This window comes from Parus major, chromosome 7 (genome assembly GCF_001522545.3).
Source record: "Parus major isolate Abel chromosome 7, Parus_major1.1, whole genome shotgun sequence".
In the NCBI taxonomy this organism is placed as follows: Eukaryota; Metazoa; Chordata; class Aves; order Passeriformes; family Paridae; genus Parus; species Parus major.
Window position 1 is genome coordinate 6710974 of NC_031776.1, and position 24535 is coordinate 6735508.

General features: G+C 37.6%; 1 protein-coding gene across 8 annotated transcripts in view; it reads left to right on the forward strand.

Moving 5' to 3' along the window:
- Positions 1–24535, forward strand: part of GULP1 (GULP PTB domain containing engulfment adaptor 1) — a 143681-nt gene that overhangs the window by 96981 nt on the left and 22165 nt on the right. For all 8 annotated transcript variants that reach the window (XM_015635109.2, XM_019007533.2, XM_015635107.2 and 5 more), the window contains 5 exons: positions 5254–5325; positions 14509–14607; positions 16801–16938; positions 18337–18453; positions 18806–18898. In XM_015635109.2, coding sequence (XP_015490595.1) covers positions 5254–5325; positions 14509–14607; positions 16801–16938; positions 18337–18453; positions 18806–18898 — 519 coding nt within the window. The remainder of the gene's footprint in view (positions 1–5253; positions 5326–14508; positions 14608–16800; positions 16939–18336; positions 18454–18805; positions 18899–24535) is intronic.

Genomic DNA, 24535 nt, shown 5'->3' on the forward strand with positions numbered 1-24535 from the left:
CCATTTGTCTTCCTTTCATCAGTAAATCAGCATCCCTGTAGAACTGAGGAGGTAGAAGGAGCTAATTTGTCAAAAGCTGGCAGCAGATATCCAATAATTTTGCATTGGTTGTTTTTTCCTTTCTTCATTGTATGAGTTTAGTAAGTACTGTTTTCATATAATTGTATTTAAGTCTGCATAAAAGAGAACCTTTAATATTCAGGAATTTCAGAGTAAAAAAGAAATTTGGCCCTGTTAAACACTGGGTTTGTTTTTTTTAAGATTGAAATGTGCTGACAAAGGGAAACAGATGTTGTTTTATTATTAAAATATCCTACACTGCTCTCTACTGGAAGAGTGGAAGTCTACATTAACTATTCAGAAGTGCACTTAAAACTATTTCCTAATCAAGATTCAAGTTTATTATTTTATTTTTTTTTTAGTCTGGTAGCTAACTTTTCCTAAGCATGGATAGAAAAGCACCTGCTTTGCATGTAAAGCCAATAAAATGTTGAGGGTCAAAATCTAAGCTGCCAGGGGGAGAATTACTGGAGAGTTTCCTGCTAATGTCATGGAAAAAAGTGCACTGCTAACCTTAACAATTCACCTGGCCTTCCTGAGACCTGTTGGGCATATCAGAACAGCAGCAGACTTGTCAGAAATGTAAGGGATTCTGGATACCTGAAGTTGTCTTACATTTGAAGTACTTTTTTCTTGAGCCAGCAAAGTAAAAGATTATTTACCTTTTATTTTAATATCTCCAGCCAAAGTACAACTCTAAAAACAATTTTTAATAATTTCACAATGGAATTGGACCAAAAAAAGTCTTGTTCATGTTAATGACCAGTGAAATGTCACCTACATTTTGACAAAGGCATTCCCCACAAAGGATCTGTCTGATAGCTTGCTGTGTAAGACAGCCCTCCTGACCACTACAGGGCTGAATTTTCTCTCAGTTGCTGTCAGTGATAAAACCTCTGTTGATTTAATATGTTGAAATAGTGTCTGTTAATTCTTTGCAGCTGCATTATCTTGCAAATCTTTACATGTGGTGGAGTGTACACATCTGGTTGTCTGCTAATATTAGATTAGAAACAGTTTGATCTGAGGTGTTTGTTGTGTATGTGGCTGGCCAACAGATCACTTTCTTCATGGCAAACATCACTGTGCATTAAAGGAACACTTAAATGATTCTGACTGATAGGATCTGTTGGTCTCATAAGACTTATTTCTGATTGCAGGCAGCTGCAAGTGAAATGAGAATTAGTAATATATTAGGATAATAACTGCTGGTCAGTTTTGTAGGTATATGTTTGGAAGAATGGCAGACTGCAGTGAAGAATGTGTGGTAAAGAAAATTGTCTTAGCTTGCTTTATGTTATACAAAATATTAAATGTCATCTTCTTTCAACTTTTTAAAGTATCCAATGAAAATTCAGTATGATCAGGATGAACTTATTCTTGATACTAAACAACACATAAATATTGGAGCCTAGCAGCATGCCTAAATTATGTATCATGTCTGTTTGAATAGGCATATTATGCATGGAGTACATCAACCTCAAGAGTAATCTTTTTGCTAGTTGCAGACAGTAAATAGATGTAGCAGTCATATGTAAACATTTTTCAGCTGTATTATGTATTTGAACATATTACTTATGTAAAGAACACTTAAGCATTTAATGGATGATTTAGGATTAATAGTGAATGATCTAAAGGAGAACTGTTATTTTCTGTTTCCCTCTTATCCAGTGAAGTGTAGGAGCTGTGTTAGTTTGACTCTCAGGAAACACTTAGGTTTCATATGCTGGCTGTTCTGCATGAGCTGAGTTGCAGAAGGGAACCTCAAATGCTGAAAACAAACACTGACTTGCCAAGTTCCCATCTAAAACTCTGGATCAGTACTGCTCTCTAAAGGAGCCTGGGCTTGAATAGGAGGTTTCACATTTGCCCCCTTTGCTCTGAAATTTTTATTGCAGAAACAACAAAATGCTGAATAATTGTATTATTCATACCACAGCTGGACCAACTTCCTGATATAACAAATATTTATTCTCTATGTTTGTACGAGATTTGGTGAGGAAAATCTGCTGAAAAGACCATGATGGAGTGGCCACCTTCCCATTCCATGAGGGTGGTGAGTTAGTTGTCAGTGGCTTCCCCTAGAAGGCAGTGTGTCTGCTGTGCCAGGGGCCGTACAAACAGCACGGTGACCTTGGCAGCTGAAGCCCCAGCTTTGCAAATACATCTGTTTGCTTAGCTTAACTATCATGAGTAATACCACAGTAATTGGTACCTAATATTAAACAGAAAATGATGATAGATGAGATGGAAAAGGTACAGAGCAGATGAAAAAGCAAGCAATAAAAAGCCTCCCATTAAAACATTAGCTGTTTGTTAAGCCTTTATTGCATAATCATTCTTTTGTTACAAATCTGTCTTGGTGTGAAATCCCATCTAAATTTTTTCCCAAACAGAACAGTCCAATTAATACAAATATTCTGAATATCTCCCCTTAATTGCTGGTTTTCTTTTTAGTATTCCTACCAAGAAATTAAGAAGGGAGGTCAAGCATGAAATATGTAAGGAATTCGAACACACCTGAATTAAAAAAAAGTACAGTTGCAATTAAAAGAGTTAGAAATAGATACAAACAGTGTAATCCATTCTATAGCCTTGTCATTTTTCATGGTATTAGCACTTAAGCTACAAATCTTTGTATATCTGGCTTAAACATGTTTTACTATATTTTCCTATGCTTAATAGTTTATTATGCACAAGCTTGAATTCCACATCCAGTTCAAAACTGCTGAGAGCAATAGAAATTTCAGTGGAAAATAGAAATAGAAATTTTAGCTTAATGTCAAAAGCAACACTTATCTGGAAGAGAGTGAATGACTTACGGAATTCTGGTGGGTTATATTCCATAAATGCTGATAATAACGCTCGTGGTGTTTCTATATGCTCTGAGTCCTGGTTGTTTATTTCTTTCATAACTTACTGAGCAAACACAAAGAGTTTTTGTTCAGGTTTTGTCAGTCTTTTAAAGTGCTTTTAGCAGTTTATCTTTCTGTTTAGAAGTCTACTTCTCCCTCCCCTCCTTGATCATAAATGGTAATTTCTGGTTTGGGGAACATTACTATAAGCTTTAAAATTCAGTGACATTTAACAGATTCCCCAACTGTGGCAGAAGCTTAATTTGATGCTTACATTTTCTGAGGCAGTAATGTGAATTAGCATGAGGTACAAGCCTCTGGGAAAACTGTATTTGTGGAAGGTACTGTTTGTGGAAAGATTGGTCTGCTGCTGGGATTTACTGAATACAGCAAAGATGCCTTCATCCTTCTCGGACTGTGAAGCAGAGGAGAGAGCTGGGAGGAGAGCTATGGGGAAGTGACTGTTTCTTTCTTATCTTTATCAGAGCTCAGTCATCTGGATGGAAGTAGGTAAATAAAAAATGTAGGGCAGCCCTGTGCTCTTCTGGAGAAGCAGCTGAAGGCAAGGCATGATAACCTGGGGCATCTCTCTGTGTGTATGACCCAGTTCCACCCAAGGCTTGGTCCTAAATCTGTATTGAGAAATACTGGGCTGCTTACGCTGATGCTGGTACTGCCAGTTTGACAACAGCACAAGGATTAGGAAACAGCCATGGATGAAGCATCTGTCTCAGCTGGCAGCTTCTCCATGGGCAGCAGTGACCTGCTCTCTGCTCACTGAGCCTTGTTCACACCTGCAGCTCTTGTTTCCTGTGTTTCTGCAGGATTCCTGCTCCGTGTATCACATACCTTGAGCTGCTCACAAACTTAAAACAATTCTGCCTCTTGTATTCTGCCAGGTGTGGTGTGTGCTTATGTACAAATATCTATGTTGGTGTTTCAACCTTCCTCATACACTCTCATCTCATCTTAGCTGCTGGTTTGGGTTTTTTTTCCTTAAAATATTCACTCATCATTCCCTTTCTGTCTCTGCCACATGCAGTATCCATCATGTCCAAGAATCATTCTTCCTTCTCTACATGCATTTTGTGCAGCTATCACTTTTCCAGGCAAGATCACCCCCTTGGTCTAAAGTCATCAGAGATGTTGTGTGAAAGACATCAAATCAATAGCAGAGCCTTTGAGAATATTGACAGTAGATGTGCATATGGTGTTTTGATTTACACACCATTGTTTTCAAGGTGCCACGTCATATTTCAGAGTCAGTAGCAAATGTCTAATGAGGCTGCATTATTGGTGGAGCTGCAGTTTCTTTGCAGGAGTACCTTGAGCACACTGACTACACTAAACATGTTTGGAAGGTTTAATAGAACTAAAAACTTCAGAGTTACTCTGTTTAAATTGTCTGTATCTTAGCAAATTTAAATTCCTTTCAAAATAACTAGGACTTAAAAATTGTACATGCCTCTGTGTGTCATGGTACACAGAAAAATGTACTTTGGGAAAAAAGGGAGAGGTTTTTTCCCTAGCACTATTTTAGCATGTACATGTACATGGTGTGACTTAACTGTACTTCAGTGTGGAAATTGGGCAATAGAAAATCAATTGGTGTATTACATAGGTGGGTTTCAGGAAGGATTATCATACCTTTTGTAATAGTGCAGTAGAAGGCAAGTGTGACTGTGGAGAAAATAAAAGTGTTTCAGAGTACAAATAAAGAATTAAGGTCCATTTGCAATATTATGCTTTATAGATGGAACAACATGTGTTTGGTTTTCATTAAAACCTTTTGTGGTAAAAATATGAATTGTAATAGAAACTACTTGAATATGACTCATGTTTTACATAAGCTGGAGCCTAGTTCCAGTAAATCTGTGAAGTTACTATACCAAGCAGCTCTGAGAGGAAAATCAGTTCTTTTAATTTATCTTACATCTTGTATGAATATTTTAGTGACGTAGTCCAAATGATTGGCTCGTGTTGATTCATGGGAGGTATCTTCCATCTGTATTTGGTATGCATTTTTTCATTATTTTCTAATGAGAATTGTTACCAAAGTGGTAATTTTCCAGTGGAAAAAGGTACTTGGTTCTCTAATTTACAGATTTCTATAGGATGTGTTTTTAAAGTCAATTTTGAAAATGCTAATATTAATATAGAATTTAATTCTTGATATTTTCTTGATTAAAAATAGCTATGTGAAGGTTTTTAATTTACCAACTACTGAAACAATTGCCTTTCCAAAATGCTGTTAGAAAATACTTAGAAAATAAGATCACTCAAGTTGATTAGGCCTTTAAATGCATAACTTACTGCTCACAAATTACAATATTTTCAGTTTCTAGGCAGTACAGAAGTGGAGCAGCCCAAAGGCACAGAAGTTGTAAGAGATGCTGTTAGAAAATTAAAGGTAAGAATTTTGAATGAAACATAATTGCAATGTACTCTTAACCTCTTTTCACAACTCAGACACTTTGTAGGTTTTCTAGGTGAATTTACTGGCTCTAGAAGTAGTTGCTTTTATTAATCTCCTCAGTGTGTAGGTTCTTCCTTATATCTGTATGTTCAGGTGTTCTGCTGTGTACAATATTTAGTTGTCTTACAGATTATATAATTATTCAGAAATATTTATAAAGTTAATGTACTTCAATGGGTAATGCTGCTTCTTCTCCAGGCTGGTTTAGGGCTTCATTAATACAAGCTGAGGTAGCAAGAATTTGTTTTAGCTGCCATCCCCAGCTATGGCTGAAAGAATCAGCCTTTTGCAATTTCCTCTTGGGCACCAAGGGACTTGGTGGACAACTAAAAATATCTGAGTGCAATGACTTGTTGAGGGTTGTTTTCAGTTAATGTGGCTTTACCTTGACTGCTGAGTGAGAGCTGGTGAGCTCAGAGCTCTTCAGACACTGTGAGCTGGGGCAGGGATTGCTGATTGCTCCACTCCACTCCTCTGTCTTGTTCCTGTGGAATTGCACTGCTTCATGCTTAGCTGCTCTGAGCTATTGCCCCTTCAGTTTAGTTAGATGTAGAAATCTTTCTCTCTACTATTGCATTTTTTGTAACTTTTTTTTTTTTTTGGAAGAGTTTTTATTATTCATTTAAACAAGTTCCTTGGAAATGGGCAGGAAATATAGGGAGTCAATACTGAAAGAATTGATTGTGTTATTACCATACTTAAAAAATGCAGGAAGGAAACAGAGACTACTCATGTAGCTCAGCTTTTAAGGCTCAGTTTTCCCTTGAGAAAGCCATCTTTAGAAGATGGATCAGTAATCTTATTAAGGTATTGAAACACATTCTTTACTTTTGTTTTCACTCCATCAAAATAGTACAGCTGCCTTTAAAGATTCATTCAGTTGATTCTTAGTGTTTTGTGCCAAAAAGACTTTATTGTGCTGCAGTTGGAGTCATTGCCTACCTGTTTTCATGTGTTTTAGGCTAAGTTTGACCTTTTTATAAGCATTGCAGCATTCTGTCAGTTGAAACAAAATATGTGGGTGTTTGTGCACCTTGTGCAGTTGGTCTTTAGAAAATTCCAATACTCCAAGCAAAGTTAGTTCTGTGCAGAAATCCATCACAGTGATCTCTTGCTATGCAGGAGCTTTGTGCCTGTTTTAGTGGTGTTTTATTGGACTCCTGAGTAAACCAAATGCTGAGTGTCTCTGTCTCACTGGTGGAGCAGGCTGGCCTCAGCTCTCCCTGATCACTGGAGGCTTTGGGTGGGTTGAATTCTATGGTTTCACATGTGGTTTACTCTGAGAGCTGGTCCAAAAAGGATTTCAAATAACTGCTCTCAGAAATGGTATGTATATGTTTATGGTGTCACTGGGGTATGTAGATACCTGCTCTAACTTTCTACATACATTCCCTAAGTAAACCACCTTGGAGATAGAAGTCTGAATAGTTGATACCAGAATTACATTATTTTCTTCAAGTCTGGAATATTGGAGCTTAGATCCCAAGTATTGCATGTGATCTTACATAATCACCAGTTTATTAGAGAACTTCCCAACTAAATAAAGATGACTTTTGGAAGGACTTGAAAAATCTTGGAACTGAATTCAGAGAGCAATGAAAAGACTTTTATCTTTGAAACAATCCCCAATTAATTGAATACTCATTTGAAGACAGACTTACGTTATGCATCTGTAGTCTTTGAAGAGAAGCCTAGAGGTACTGGACTTTTTTATTAAGCTCACATCTGTAGTTTGTGTTTTGAAAATGCTAATTGAAAATTTTTCAACAATTAAAACAGCTTGAAAAACTAATGTCATATAGGAAGAAATACTGAAGAAATATAAAGTGGTTTGGGGGTAAGTTTTTAGAAGGCATGTAGCTTCTGATGCCATATTTATATTTTTTAATCTAGTTTTGTTTTTAATTGCAATGTGATTAATCATAACTTGTTTTAAATTAAAATTAATAGCTAGCAGAAAAACAAATGACACTTTCTTGATGTTGAGAACTATTTTTAGCAGTGGCATTCATCACTCTAATAAGCTTTTGAAGTCACATGCTTCCAGTTTCCAGACCACGAAACACGGCCACCAGAAGACATTTTTCTTAAGCCCTCGTGTCACCAAACTGTCAGAGTCAAGATTTGATATACAACTGTTTACTTCTCTAAATCTAAAGCCCTTAACTCAGCACAAAAATTTGGGTTGCCCAGCACAGAAACTGCAGCTGCTGTTCCACAAACTTATTTTTCCCAGCAGATGGAGCTGATGTTCTACAGAAACGTAAAATATCTTGGACGAACTTTTTTCTGATGCTTCATTGTACTTTTATCCCAAACACTCTTATATTTTCTTGACAATTTTTCTGGGACAGTTGCAATTAGAAGACAGTTTTTTCCAAGAAACTATGATTAATTTTTCTAGAGGATTCTCCAGTGGCTTTATCAAGGTAGCATTTCCCCTTGTGTTTTCCAAGTGCTTGGAGCTGTACTGCAGGAAAAAAGAAGCAAGTTGAACATTAATGTTTTACAATGCATTTATTTATTTGTAAGATAAGGTGAACTACTGTCATAATTTATTACAAACCATGTTTTCCTTCAAGTTTTCTAGTCAAACTTATTTATGGAATGATACAAAAACTAAAGCACATGACACCCAGATGCTGTATCCAAACATGCCTACGGTACTCAAATACTTGTCTACATGTTATCAAATCACACTTTATTTTATAAGTGAAATGATTACTTTCCTTGATTAATTAAGTTTGTAACTGCCCGATCAGACTGTAGGAATGAATTTGATCCTTCTTATCAAGCATTAGAAAGATTTCCAGAGGTGGGAACAGGTAGAAAGAGCAGCATGACAGATGGAAGGAGCAGCATAACCAGAGCAGTGGTAAGAAAGCTGCATGGAGGTGTGTTAGGGAGAAACCAGAATAAAGACCTGAGTTTTGGGCTGTTTCTTCCACAGTCTGCCAAGGGATGTGTCTGTGAGGGCCAGACTTATGGCTGTTTGCTTACCCAGCTTTCAGTTCATTATCCTTTTTTTCTTCCTCTTTTCCTCTGTAAGTGGAGATGACCAGACAAAATGCTAATAGAATGAATCACTTTGAAACTGCTTGAAATATTTTTCATCATGTCCTTGACCTCTGAGGATACACAGAGTGAAGACACTGGTTCACACACTTCCACACACGCAGAGATGCTGTCCTGCTGCTGCCCTTAAATGACCATCCGTGGATATTTTTCTGAGCTCCCTTCCATGTTAAAGCTCAGCTTCATTTGTTGTTGAAAGGACAGAGGAGGGTGGAGTACAGAGAAGCTTTTAATATTGGGATAGAGAGGTTTGCAGCCAAGCCTTCCAGCCATGACTGTTCTCTTTAAAGTACTGCAGAAAGCGGAATTTGTGGTTCAGGACCGGTCAAGGACATACTGAAGACCAAAGCAAGTCAGATGGGAAGAGCTGAATAAGAAAATACCTGTTCATCTTGCCTCTCAAAAAACCAAAAAATTAAACCCTGCCCCCACCTCCCCCCCCCAAAAAAAATCAACCAAAACCAACTAACCAACCAGGGAAAAACAAAAAAAAAAAAAACAAAAAAACCCCAACAAACACCCAGAACTCCATGCCACCACACAAAATAATCAAAAGGTCTCAGAACAGCAACAACAAAGCAGGCCACCCCCAAATAAAACACAAAAAATCTGTCAGGAAGTGAGAGATGGAAAAAAAGCTGCACAGTCTTCTACACTGTGGATAATAGATGTGGATAATATCCTTCCTCTCAGTCCAGTGTGTGTCTGGAAAATAAAATACAACCTATTCCATAGATGCACACTTCTGGATGGCTTTTTCCCTGCCCAGATGATTATTGAGAGATTGAATTTTGCATATCAGTGGCCTTTTCACCCTTTTCCTCCTCTTGACAGCTATTTTTCAGAGGCTGTGGTTTCATTATGCCCACATCAAACCTCCATGAGAGTTTGGACCATAACATGACCAATTAGATGACACAAAAGCACTGCAAAAAAATGGGGCCTGTTGGGTTTTTTTCAGAAATGTTTCCTTATAATGGATGTTCTAATGGAAAAAAGGAGAAAAGCATTTTCTCCAAGACAGGTTACAAAGCTGTTTCCCAACTTATCCAGTGACCCTGCCCTAAACCAGGGCTCTTTTAAGGTGTAAAGTGCAATGTCTGATTTGGCATTGATCGCCTGTATTAAATGAAAGAGCTGAACCTCTCTTCCCTGGGATGAAGATTGCAGGAACATCTCCCTTTTGATGTTTCAGGTATTTTTAATTAAATCTTGAATTGTGCAGGGAGGTGTAAATATTAAAGAGAAGCACATAGATTTGTTTTGATTGTATGGCTTAAATTGATTTATAGATATATAGAGATAATTAGTCTTAAGAATTAATTCTTTAGCTCCAGTTCCTGGCTGTCTTGAAAACATGATTGTTTTTTTCCTCATGGCATTTTTGCTGGTTGTGGTTTGCTAAGAATTGATGCATAAACACATCAAATTTAATTTTAATAAGACTCCTAGAGTATGCAATTTCCCCTGCTGCTGTGATAAATTACAAAATATATGGCTGTTTTTTGTTGTTTTTATTTTTAAAGCTAAGTTAATTCGTAGAAAATAGGTTTATTTGTATCTGCTCCTTTTACTAAAAATGCCATGAAAATCTAATGTTAATTCTGAAGCAGTTGAACACAAACTAGCCCATCCCACTGAGCTGGACCAAACCTGGGGTTCGTGCCTGAGAACATTATATGTACAAACTAACAGTTTAAGAATTTGGCCCATTGTGTCTTTTCCCAAGCCATGCTGTGATTCATTATAATTTTATATCATTTTCCATTTTGATGCCAATGGGAGGCTGCAGATTTTTACCCTCTTAAATAATCTTGTTACTGTGTGAGATACAAATATTTCTTGGTTTCAGATGTGTGCTGATAGGAAAATAGAATGTTTGTACATCTCCCAGGTCCAGAGGCCCCTTGGGGTTAGAATAGTCCCTTAGGTAGAAGGAAGGACTAGAAATTAATAAAAGAGAAAATTCCTGATACCTGACTCAGTGATGGGATGTGCTGTTCAAACCCCACACGAGTTTGGGAGGTGGCTGAATGTGGCATTCTGGAGAATGTCAGATATAAGAGAAATTGCTGATCAGTATCTGTGTGCTATCTGTTATTGCACAGGACAGTGGGCAGGAAAAATGCTAAGAAGAGAACTGCCACAGATTTTCTGAATTAATCTTTGTGTGCAGTTCACTTTACCCAGAAAACCTTTGACTGAAAAGCTCATTTGTCTGGATGTCTGTGTGGAATGGGCTCTTTTGTGACTGGTTTCTTTCACCATTGGCCTGGTTTTGATTTTATGGAGCTTCTTAAAGCGGGTTTTCCAGCCCTCTGCTAACTTTGGTAAATATCTTGTGAATTTTTTCTCCCTTTTGTCAACATCCTTCTGCATTTAAAGCCCTCAGCAGATAACATTTGAGTGTTTTCTCACAAGCAGCTGATCCAGTGCAGCGATTGTTGTCATCTCAAGGATCTCTTCGAAATTCCTTCCCAGATTAGGTTTCATGAGAAGGTCCTCAGTTAGTGGAAATCCTACCAAGTTATCAAGACTTCATTCTTCCATCCTCACAGGGAGGTCTCCCAAGCACCAAAGTTTGTAACCACGTGTGGGATTCACAGGCTTGCTTGTGGGAAAACAGCGGGCTCTGTTGGGTTACCAATCTGTGCTGTTCTGCTTGATGAGGGTTCTCTCTGGTATTTGCCCCTTCATCAGTCTTTGTGGTCTGCAAGCTTCTTCTTTAACAATTTTAGGTTTCAGATCATTAGTTAGTTTCTTCCCCTTTTTTTCCTCTATTATTTTTTCTGCCTGCAGATTTTATCAGTAATTATTTTTCTCCTGGTCATTGTTCAATAATGTCATGCTTAAGAAATAAACCCTGCTGGAATACATTAGAAACATATCTTCCCAATGACAATTTCCTGTTTATAACTACATCTGGAGACTAATGTAACTAACTTAACTCATACTTTCTTTCTATTGCTTCACTTTCTTAAATATAATGGCATACAAAATGCAGATGCTTTGTCTACTTGGAGACAAGCTGCATTTTTTGTAAAATATTGATCATCATTAATTTCATCTCACTTGAACTCTCTAGTTCTTGAACTGGATTTCTGCTTTTTGAGAGTGGTGACGTGGTAGGGTCAGTTTGTTCACCCTTTTTTTACAATTGGCTCAGAACTGCCTTCTGGAACTTCCTCAGTGCTGTAAGTCTTGACTACTTGGAGCAAGCTTTGGCCAGCTGTTCTAAAAGTTGTGCAAGTTATTCACATCCCTGACTTTAAAACCTTTCTCCTTAAAACTTACTTTCTTTAAAAACTACAACTTTTTCACGTTGTAACTGTTGTTTGAGACTCTGAGATGATTGCTGTTGGAAAATCAAGCATTCCATCATCATTCTCAATACATACCATGATTTTAATGCACTAAAATCAAATATTGTTTGTGCTTTCTCTGCTGCACAGAAATACTCGTGCATGGCTTGTTGCAAAGGGATATTTCCAAAAGGATTTGCTCAAGCTCCATCCAGGCTGTTTCAGGCTGAGTTGTGCCCTGGGGATATCTGTTCCATGGCTGTCTCTCTGGGCACCATCGAGTATGTTGGGAATTGAGATGTCCAAACTGCCTGGGCGATCTCTGGATCATTTTTGTAGTCATTCCATTTAACCTGGCAAAGTGCAGAGTTCTGAGAAAAGGGATCACACTTGTCCTCAAAGTCCCACCCAGTGAAGGAAATTTCAAATCAGGGAGGAAAGCTGACAGAGTGCAGCTAATTAATAAATGCATGATCTAAAAATTATCTAAAGACACTTTAAGTTTTATATTCATCTTGGAAAAAAATAATCTGTGCCAATAAAACAATGGCTGCCCTATATTTTTCCTCTTTAAGCACAAGCTTAGAAAGCTAAATTTGCAGTATAAAATGTAGGACAGATTTTGTGTGATTTAATGGGTGATTTTGATTAAAGAAAACATTTTTTTTCTCTGTAGTGAATTTTAATTGTCCTTTAAAGTCAACAGATGTCATTGGCCAAAATGCTGTAAAACAGCAATTATGATTTTTAAAATCTTATTTTCTATAAAATGTTTTTTTAAAAAATATAAAAGATGCATATGGAATGGAAAACCTTAATAAAAATACAGGAGTTAATGTGTATTAGAAGTGTATATAGCAAGATATGGGCTTGAAGTTAAATAGACAGCTGGGAAAGGATGTGTTGCAATAGGCATATACATGCTATATAAATTCTGCTGAAGAGGCAGAACTAGAAATTATATTTTCTTGACTCTCAACTAGGTGGTTTTCACTAGTAAGTCATCCTCTATGAACCTTTATAAAATATTTGGCCAGTGACAGTAGCAGTTTTAGATGTTGAAATGCAAAATAGGTATTTTTATTTAGGAGTTGTTATTGAGAATGGCACAGAGTGGTTTAGATGGGGGTTAGTTGTTGGGGGTTTTGGGGTGGGAGGATTAAGTTTGTTTTACCAAGTGTGTGATACTGATCAGCTATTGGGGTGCATTAATCAGTTCTGAAGTGTCTGGGTAAGTCCTGTTACCATGTGAAGTTAATAGGATTAATTATTAATTAATGTTTAGCCATTGAAAGTCCAATAAGTGTGCCTTCAAAATGAGGAATAAAATTGGGAGGAAGGAAAAAACCAGATTCATTCTGTGTTTTTAGGGAGGTTCTCCAAACAAGTTAATAATTTGCCATGAATGAAGGTGCCCATAAACAAAATGAACTAAAAGAGATTGACAGTCATATTGTGTAAATCACTTGTGCTACGAGAAGATTTTCCAAGAACTAGTTGGAAAAAGATCAGAGCAAAAATCCAAACCCTACACTATCACTAAAATGAATAACTAATCAGAATTTTTAAGGATTTGTGGGAGAGGTGTCAGTTGACTACAGCCGAGCACTTCACAATCACAAGGCAATTCAGGCTCGTGTCTTCCAGATCTGACAGGACAGCACCCTTGGTGACACCCTAGATTACTGATGGCACTAAAAGCCACTGCCCACACTGACTTCTGACACAATGTTTGTACTGACCCAGCTCATTCTTGAATGGGAATGTGGAGGATAATGTGTTCAAACATAGAGCTTTGAAAGAGAGGCTTTGACTTCTGGCCTTTGGTGAATCATCATCCTTATTTAAGCATTTGAAAATACCATTGCAGGCTGTCAAAGACTTGAGAGTATAAGGGAAACATTCTGCTCTGGTTACAGAGCAAAACATGGAGCAATCACATATGTTTTCTAAGGAAGGTGCTCAAATTTAGGGCACTTCTTAACTGTCTTGAAAAGAGCAAATTTGAGATACTGAGCTGATTTCATAGGCAATGTTCACAAGAGAGAGGGAGGTAAGTCTAGAAAAGGAGATAGAAAAGGATGGAAAACATATTGAACAGGACATATTACCCAGCCCAGCCATATAAATTGCTGTGTAGCCATCATCTAGTGGGCTGCAGGCAGATGAATTCTGAGAATAAAATAGATTGAGTACTTCTTAGGTGTTAACAGCTGTAGTGCTTTCAAACTGACCCTGTTTGAAACCCAAACTGTTTAAAAAAGGATATGGAATATCTTAAACATCTGGAAGTATCCTCCATGCACGAGTATGGATGTGAGTTTAGAAATAGGGGGGTGTGGAAAACACACTGATCTTCCCCACTCAGCGACCAGGCTGCTGCTAAGTTGAAAGTATTCATGATTCTTCTGCTCTCAGAGAAATCTCATGCTAAAGCTTCAATTAAGTGCATAGAAAGCAGATAAAAGTTTCAGGGGAACATAATAAGTAATTTTAAAACACTTCTTCCTGAATTTTAGGAACATTCTGTAGTGTGCCATTAGAAATGTTGGTCTGTGCCCAACTGAGACTCTTGGAATTGTCCAAGAATGAAACTGACTCTTGTTGGTGTTGTTTATGAGAAGCTTATTGAAGAAGGAAGGAAACAACTTCAGGTGGAGAGAGTTGAGAGAAAATGAGAATTAATAGAACAAATGAACTTAGTATTAATACAATTGCTGTTGTGTTTTTCATGTTTCAGTTTGCAAGACATATCAAGAAATCTGAAGGCCAAAAGACACCCAAAGTTGAGTTACAAATCTCAATCTATGGTGTAAAAATTCTAGATCCAAAGACAAAGGTAAGAAACTTACATGGGGCTTTTTCATGCTGAACTAGTAAATATTTGTTTCACTGGTTTTAAGATTTTCATTGTTTTGTATTTTTTAAGGTACTATAACAAAATCCATTCTGTTGATGCAAAAAAAATCTTCTAAAATATCATGTTTTGTTACAACACCTGGGTGACATCTTTCCAGGAAGGTACATGATAGTCCTGAAGGCAAGCTGTACCTAATGTGATATTCAGTTTTTTCTAATCCTCTCACAGCAGGACTTTTAAAGTTGGAGGTAGATGAAAGCAATTATCCAAATAAATGTTAACACTGCATATGATAAAAACCTTTCCATATATATGTTGAATATCGAATTTGGAAAATTCTTTTGTTCCTGCTTCTTAATTGTGGATAAATTGATGCATTCAGGCAGTAGCAGTGTCTTTCCTCAAATGATAGCTGTAGTTCAAAGCTAGAGATGCTTGCAGCTCATTTTTTCTTCAGACTCTTTACACAACCAGAACTCAACAGTTCATACAAAAGCAGAGGGGACAAGAAATATCCCTGTCAGCTTTAATTGGAGTTTTTGCATCTTCCTTATGCCGTAGGGCAGATGGGGGTGCTAAACACCATATCCTGGCAAAAACTGTTTTAAAATAACAGTTTGAAATGCCAAAGGATCTTAGCCTTCCTGCAGAGATTAACAGAAAGCTGTGGGATATATGTTCCTGGGAGAGGAGGAACATTCTAATCTCTTAGCAATGTTGTTATTACAACTCATGTAGTAATCATCTGTGAGCAGTCTTTTTATCTCCCCCACTTAGGTTCCTGTAGCTGCATGTAAATTTCAATTGAGTTTTCCTTCTTTTTCTCACAGTTTACAAATGCTTTAGGAAATTCAATTTCATGTTATCAGGAGTAATTAAAGTCTTTTTTGCAGTGTGTTTTTGAAACAAAGCACTTCAGAATGTTAAAGAGGAATACTGAGTTTTAGTCACATAGTGACTATTAATGGCAGTAGGAACAAGAGGCCAGCACATATATCAGGACTTGATTCTGTACTTGGCACTCAAAAAAAGGACTACAGAAAACTGGTTCTGTCCTTAAATGATATCAAATAATTATAAGGCTCTGTAAGCCTCATAGGGCAAGCACAGGTTATTATTTCTGTGTATTAAGGAGCTACCACAGGACAGAGATTTGGGACATGGGAGAAACAGAATACTCAGAACAGCTGTGAAGACTGAGAAAATGAACTCACTTGGGGCAAAGGGAAAAGATTGCCCATAGGGTGCATTTTTTGGCTATGTGGTTGTGTGCATGGCCTTGTTTATGGGCTTACAGCAAGCTGGGAACCCCAGTGCTGCAGGGATTTTCTTTTTTAATAGATAATAGTTCACATCTAAGCGACATATTTTCCTTTAAAACAAATACCGCTTTCCCATGTAATAAGCCAAATAAAATAAAATAAAATACCAAGAAGAGACTTCTTGAAGAAAAACAACAAAAAAAAATAGTTGAGATAGTTTATTTCAGTCTTGTCAAGCTCTCCCAGCTGAAGAGAATTGCCATTGCAACTTTTTAAATTGCTGGAACTTGCTTTTTAATGGAAAATTAAACAGAGTAGCAAAAATATGCAAATAATAATGCTTAGAAGCTGCTTATGTGACACCTCAAGGAAACAGTATTTGCATGACATTTTATATGTCAGATTTATTTCTCTTTATTTGGTTAGCAAAGTCATTTTATTTATGTTCTCTATATTTAATGTAGCAAAGTAAGGACTCATTTCAGTAAATCCATTTTAACAAACCTTGGGAGATGATGAAATTTAAACATGTGTGCACCTGGAAAAAGAACAGATTATTTTACATAATCAGGCCCTAAATAAATTGCAGAGGGATGCAAGGCAACAGAAATCAATTTTCTAGAACAGAAATTACTGTCCAAATAAACACTTCCAGATAAATGCTGTCCAAATAATAACTTCCTGTTTACATTCAGTAAAAACAGGAGTGTTTTTTAAAGTAGATGAGTTTGCTAACTTCTGTTACATTTTAGGTTCATTTTTTGGGTGCTCTCATGTACAATAAGAGACATTCAAAAACATTACTGCAGCTTGCTTGCTCTTATAAGGAAATCCAGAGCTTTCCTTTGTGTATCTTTACCCTAAGTGAGTGCGGCAATTTCTTAAAAATTACCTTTCTGTTTGTTTGCAGGAGGTCCAGCACAACTGCCAGCTCCACAGGATATCCTTTTGTGCTGATGACAAAACTGACAAGAGAATATTTACTTTCATATGCAAAGACTCAGAATCAAATAAGCACCTGTGCTATGTGTTTGACAGTGAAAAGTGTGTAAGTACACGGGACGCTCTGCAGGGCTCGAGGTCACTGTCCTGCTGATGGGTCAGCCTTGAAATGAGGTGGGAATGGTTAAGAAGAGACAGCCTCCCTTTTAACTGGGACTCAATTTTTCATGCCAGTATGGTGTGTTGCAACTTAGAAGCACTAAATTGAGGAAGAGTCTCTTCAGTTATCTGAGGTGGTTTTCTGGGATAATTTCTCTTACTGCCGAGCTCAGCATCATGGGGGAAGAATCTGCAAAATACTCTTGGAGAACAGGCTCCATCCCACCAGGCTTGAGCTGTTTGCACAGCTGTTTGCACAGATTACTGCAGTTCTGGGGCTGAGATACCAATTGCAAGCTTTTCTGCTGATGTGTCTGTCTCTGCTTTTAGTATTGGGGTTTTTGTGTGTTGTTTGTTGTTTTGGGGTTTCTTATTATTTTATCACAGCAAGGTTCTCCCTTCTTTGTCCGCCCCTTTCCCTGCCACATCTCTGAAGTTTAGCACCACAAAGCACTCCCAGAGAACTCATTGCACCAAGCACTGACATTCTCTGGTGTCTGAGACAGAACAGTTATTCCTTACTGTATTTACTTTCTCTGCTCTTGTTCTAAGCAAGTAGTGTATCCATAAGTTTACCTTTTATTGGTCCTGCTTTGGCATCATTTGTTTCTGAAACCTTGGTGTCCTCCATCAGCTTCCTGTAGACTTATTTTACCCCCATCATTTTTGACACAGATATACTGCATTGACTGTATAAACACATCATAACATAGGATATGAATCAGCACAGAAGTAGTAAATTAGTATACTTTGCATATACAAATGCAGTTTCTGTGGATTTTTTTTTTTTCTGGATGTATGTAATTGGAAATAATTGGGCAGATAAATACTTGTCTACAGTATTCTGAGTGAGCTTTTATAGTACTCACCAAAATAAGTGTTGAAATCCAGATTTAAAATCAATAGGGGTCAAAATATCCAATGACATGAAAACATTATTTAAATTAAATCTAAAAGACTTTAATGATTGAACCGGCTGTATTTGCTTCAGAAATCACCAGGAAAAGCCATTCTGCGGTATGGTATCTGTGTTTATGGAAGTTGAAGACATAATTTATACTGTCCAATATCCTTTCTTTCAATACTCCAAAGTAAAAGTGTCCTGGCACTTTTTTCAAATATCCCAAAATACTTTTCCATTCCTTCATAACGTTTTGCCAAGGTTTTTTGCTGAGGGGTGCTTTTCATGCTCCTCATGCTCCTTTGTAGTGTTGGCTTCGTGGTGGATGGGGCAAAGCCTTTGGATATGATACATGGTATAAAGTATTTTGTGATCTTCTGAAATGAAAGGAGCTCCAGCAAATATTCTGAATTTACTAATTTCAGTCTTATGTTTTATGTAAAGGCGGAAGAGATAACTTTAACAATTGGTCAAGCATTTGACTTAGCTTACAGGAAATTTCTGGAATCCGGAGGAAAAGATGTTGAAACAAGGAAACAAATTGCAGGTTTACAGAAAAGAGTAAGTTCTGAACTATGTTGTTCTTTTTAAGAGATAAAAGTACACCCTACTGTATTTGTATTATCTGCTTTATATGGAAGCATAATTTCTCAGATTGCTAAGGTAAAAAAAACACTTTCTTTTGAAGAAAAAGTGTTAAAAAATATTTTATGTTTTGCTGTCCTGCAAGGACACTAGAAAAGCAAGGTTGAAATATGAAGGGTACTGAAATTTAAATATGTTTTGTAGTCAGATCATGAGTTAAACCTTGATTCTAAATCACCAGACCTCTGATGAAACTTATGCTCAGTGGATGCTATTGTTGAAATCCATGACTATCCCAACAGCTTTTGAATAACCACTTGCTTTGTAGATTCAAGAATTAGAAACTGAAAATGCAGAACTGAAAAATAAAGTTCAAGATTTGGAAAACCAGTTAAGAATAACACAAGTACACGCGTCTCCAGTAAGTACATGACATAACTCTTGTGTCTGAAGTCACTGGCATTTCTAATCACTTTTTGATCATTATGAGCATCCCTGCTGCTCCCAGAGATTGCCATTAACATGCAGTGATCAAGTAACACGTCTGTTGAAGGGCAGTGTTGAACTAACAGTGGCACTGGAGGAGTCAGCAGAAGTGCAGAGTTCAGTCTCTCCAGTTCTGCCTCTCCCATACCTATTTGTTGCTGCCTAGGACAGTAAATGCTCCCTGGAGCAGAGATCTGAATGTGCCAGCTGAGGGTGAAAATCCATTCTGCACTGAAAGGATCTGGTTGCTAAATGCTGCCTGGGAGCTCCTCACAACTTTGTCACAAGCACACAGTCACCTGTGACTGACAGTGACTGCCAAGGAGTCATTAGGTCTTGGGAACTAATGCTGGGTGCTAGGGAAAGAGCAGCAAGGGTGGGTTCCTCACTGGAAATTCCAGCTGCTCTGCGGTTCCCGTAGATGATCAGGACAGAAGCTTGTTTGAATTGCTGGCTGGCACTTCCTGACACCCAGGGAGGACCTTCAAAAATGTAGGTTGCACTTATCTAAATATTTTAATTTGCCAGCCACTTGTAAACTCTCTCCCAAGATGGTGTTTTATTGTTAATTACTACTGGTACAGTGAATAAGCATATCACTTAAATAGCACTTGTGCTTCAACAAAACTATGGAATATTGATAAATATTGCTATTAATTAATTCATTTCAATAATCACTGTTGGCTATTAATTTGCACTTGTATTTTATTGCTTTATTTACTCCTTAATCTTTAAAATGAAAACCCCAAACATTTCCTGTCACAAATGATTAAAATTGCAGTAAGAGTCACCTAAGAGCCTGTTCAACATCTGCATCCATTCTGACACGAAAGATTTCTATAAATGGATGAGTGTTGGAACAGGATGCCCAGAGGATGGAGCTCTCTGTACTCTTGGAGATGCTGGGTCATCCCTGAGCATGGTCCTCAACAGCCTCAGCTAATTGGATCCTGTTTGGATTAAGCTCCTTTCCTTTTACAGGATTCTTCCATCACTTGTGCAGCCAAAAATCGAAACAAAACAAAACCAACCAACCAACCAAGCAACACCAAGCACATTTTTAGGAAAATGTCTTTCTCAGCTCCAGGCCCACAGCCGTTCCCACCAAGCACTATCGACTTTGGCACCTTCCCAAGAGGCAGCTTTCAGGCAGTCCTTTCTGAACCAGATCTTGTGGAGATGGGAAATCAGAGCTCTCAAGTGTGCTGGTGCAGGTATAACTCCATGTCAGTGCAAGTGTTAGGCTGAGAATGAATGAAGGAATGGACTGGTGAGGTTGTCAAGTGGCTTCAGAAAAAGAAGCATAAATATTTTTAGGGCAGTTTGAGTTCATTAAAAGGATTATCAGCCAAAATGCCTGGAATAGTATTAAATATGATGACACCTATCTCCTTTTTTACTATGTGAGCAACAAATATGTATGAAGGAACAAAATTACAAACAATTCATAAGACAATTGACTGCCTGCTATCCTTTACAATCAAGTTTTTACATTTTTCATTCAAATAAATTATAATTTCAAGTATGATTCTGCAAAGTCTCAATTCCTATCAGAAAAAAAAAGAAGTGGTGCAAAAATTTATTTCCCCTATTTCCACATAATTTCTGTAAAGAAAAATGTCACTTTAGTTTTAAACTAATTAATTGGAGATTTTGGTGAATTTAAACTAAAAATATCTGTACTGCTGCTGCTCTGTCTTCAAAATTAAAGTAACAGATATATATGGTGATTATTTTGTCAGAGTAAATTTTTCACATCTGCTGATAGTATTTTCTGAAATCAAATAGTTTAAATGATGCTGAATATCCAACATGGGAAATAATACCTTGTTTGAGCCCCTTTCTAAGCACTTTTGTGTGGATGGAGGAAAGCTTCCTTCCATGAAGATAGTCCTGGTATTATATGCTGTGAACATAAGATAATCGTTCTTGTGATTTAGAACAGATTTATTAAACTATAAGTTCTAAGTTTTCTTGTATTTTTCATATCACACTGTTGAATTATGCAGAGATTCCATAAGATTTTTCTAAGACATAATAAAAATTCTGATTAATTTATATTTTTTTTAATCTTTTACGGCTGGAGCTCCTTGTCTGGCAGTCCAGCTCCTCTGCTGAGGTCTAGGCAAGGGATTGTTCAGTGGTCAATGGAAAGTTTAAGCCTTGATCCTTGACACCTAATGTGATAAGAGAACATGTGCCTTTAACGGGCATCACAGCAGCTTGTAAAGAAATATTCAATTTCAGAAGCCAGCTACAGATGCTTAAAAGTTGCTTCTTTGTTGTTGTTTGTGCTTAACCAGTACCTTGGATTTCCATACCTTGTGCTTTCCTTTTTGTATTTGTTTGTTTGCCTGCTGTTTGTGCCCTCTCAGTGTTTGCAGGTGAGCTCAGGTGGCTTCCCTGCCATACAGGCTGTTGGCTGAGCCCTTGCTGTTGTGATCAGTGCATGGCCACAGCAGTCCCTGCAGTCAGCAGCTGATGCAGGACTGCAGCAGCCCCAGCAGCAACTGACTGAACAGTTTCAACAGTTTTGAAGAGTTTTTTCCTCTCCTTCCCAGAGCAGGGGGTGTGCAGGAGCCTGTGCTGGCAGTGCACAAACAACAGGAACATTGGCATCACTCTGGGCTGTGTCCTCTCCTCCCTCAGAGCCCATCCCAGTGAAGCCAGGGGGGTCTAAGCAGGCAGAGTGTCAGGCTGGCAGTGGGAGGCTGTTTTCCATCCCCAGGAGAGGAGACAGGGGCTTTTAGAATTTATTGCACCTGCAGTGTGACACACTGTCACTGTCACTGTCAGGATTTATATGTTAAGATTCCAGCACAGAATGCCTTTCCCACCTGGCAGTAACTGGGAAGCCATGGTACCATTTGCATGCAGTGCCAGTCTATATAATTTCTTTATTTCTGCTTCTGAGGTGCATTGATTTTCTTGTCTTTAATCATTCTAGACAGATTAGTCTTCCCGTTAGTTTTTAATGAAATAAAGGAGGGAGAAAACTCTTTCGGGAAATTGAAATGCAGCAGAAAAATACATTTTTTTTTTGTATTATATCACTGACCCTTGTTGTTTGTTTGTGTGGTTTGGGAGGTTTTTTTGGTTTTGTTTTTTTTTTTCTTTAAAGCAAGCCAATTCTTCTCTTTCTGACAGCTCAGTCTCCTGATTCCCAGATCATTTACCCACAAGCAGGACCAGATTATATTTCCTGTTTTCACTTCAATATCAAAAGAAAATAGAATGTGAGAGCATCTTTAAACTGGATGGATAACTTAGTATGTGTATGGTTTTAAGCATCTGGTTCACTGCACATGAAAAAAAATTAAAAATTGTTTCAACATGTTTCAGTTCTAAGTAGATACATCCAGGCTGTCATTTGGAAGAAACTTTTCTAACTTCCCATTGTCACTGAAAATAGGTTTGTAGCTAAATATGAAATAAAACCATTTGCTCAGGATCCATGTAATACTATCAAGATTTAAAATTCAGAGTCTCTCTTACTTCCAAAATGTTTTTGAAACATTTTTTCTGTAGTTTTACAAACTATGTCAATGTGCCAGGCTGGACTGCAATATGTGGCTTTGCTGACAGATTTACTTCTCTAAAAGGAGTTGGCCCTGTTCTCACATATTGAATTCTTGGGTGGTAGTGTTGAACACTTTTCTTTGCAAAACATATACAAAAACACCTTCATTTGCTGATCCTTCACATCAAAATGTGTACAAATTGATGACTTACCCAGAAATCCATGCATGGCCTAAGAGAAACAAAATGCAAGCAGTGAATTGTAAGCTTAAAGCTTCATTTCAAGCACAGAATCAAAAATACTTTGGGTTTATAATTTCATAAAAGAGAACATTTTTCCAGTTGAAATATCTATAATGAATTATTTCAATTAAATTATGTTTTCAGTAATAATAGTGAATTGGATTACTGGGGAGTTTATTGCGAGTCTTCGGTTGCTCTATTGAAAAAAAAAAGCAACAAAAAACCCCATACACTTGCATATGCAAATTGAAAGTAGTAATAATTTAAAAATTTAGTGATGACATTTCTCAATCCATAAGTAGTGCAAGTTAAAGGTTTCTTTGGAATGTACAAAGGGAAATTTAGTCTAAAACGACTTTTCTGATGATTCTTGCCTGTATTGCAGTTTTTTTTGCGGGCCAACTAAGGGCTTATTTGAGGACATATTTTAAAGTAACACTGACAGTGAAATGGGTGCAAAATACATGTGTGAATAATGCAATTACCTACCCTTTGCATTCTTGCAATATGTTAAAGGATGAAAAGCATTGACAGCAATCAAGTTCTGCTTTTGAGGGATACAATTGCCATCAGGATTCTCTCCTTGCTTGCTTATTAGCAACACTATGAAAATTTTTTCTGTAGCTGCTCTAAATCTAGCCATATGGCCAAATCAACATCAATCTAATTTAGGTGCTTTTTCTGTCAGTTCATAAACTCTATGGGAAAAATAAAATTTCTTTCTGAACCTATAAAAGATGCCATTAAGGCAATGAGATCATAGTTGGAAATAAAAGAGAGAAAACTGGATTGTATAATGAAATACTTTTGCATAAAATATATTGTGAAAGTTGAACATCAAATTATCAATCTTCAGGTTTTTTTCTCTCAGGATATTGTAGCTAATTAGATTTACATTTGCTCAGCACATTTAGTAAATAATAAACGGCTTAGTGATCATTTTTTCTGCATTTGGGTCAATGGTTTTGAGCAGTTTTCCTAGAACTTTGAAAAGCTGACTGTGTTTGCCAGTGCAGAAGTGTTATGCAACAGGAACTATCACTTTTTTTGGTGTCCTGAGTGGCTCTGTCGAGGACATGCAACCCCAAACTAAGTTTCCTTAGTTTGCCTGTGGAGCTGCGCTTCCATGTGCCATGGGAAATGTTGGCATGGAATGTTTCCTTTGTCTCACTCCTTTGCATGCACTGCTGAAGTTTCTGTGACTTGTCTATCTGTTGTTTACTTCTCATCTGTTTTAGTGGTTTGGCAGTGCTTTAATCGCTGGTCTTTTTTGCATTTGGTCTTGATTATGTGAGGACTGCTGGATTCTCATCTCCTCGTTTGCCTGTGGGGACACTGCTCCTGTTTGTAGCACAGGGAGGCTTTGGGTGCTGCTGCTGTGTGTAGCTGCAGCCTCCAGAGCTCAGTGCAGCCCTGGAGAGTGGGTTCACATCATGTCACACTTGCTGCTGTTTCCATCACCAGTGCTGCCCAGAAGGCTTCCCTGAGAACACTGAAATGTGGGCAAAGCAGAACTGAAGGGCAGCAGGAAGAGGAACTGGGAGAAGCAGCCCCAGAAGGATCAGTGTTCTTCCATGCACCATAAGTATTAACAAAAAAGCGTGGAGTCCATGCTCCTACATGGAGGTGGTGCAAAACCCCTCCAGTTCTAAGCAGAGCATTAAAGATACTGATTGATTAGACCTTTCCTCCAAGGTTTTGTTGTGACCTAGGAGCATAGGCCACCTGCCCCAGTGACCACACTCATGGGAAAGCCCCAGTTGGAACTGTATTCAGATTTCAAAAACCATTTTGGAATGTTTTTATACAT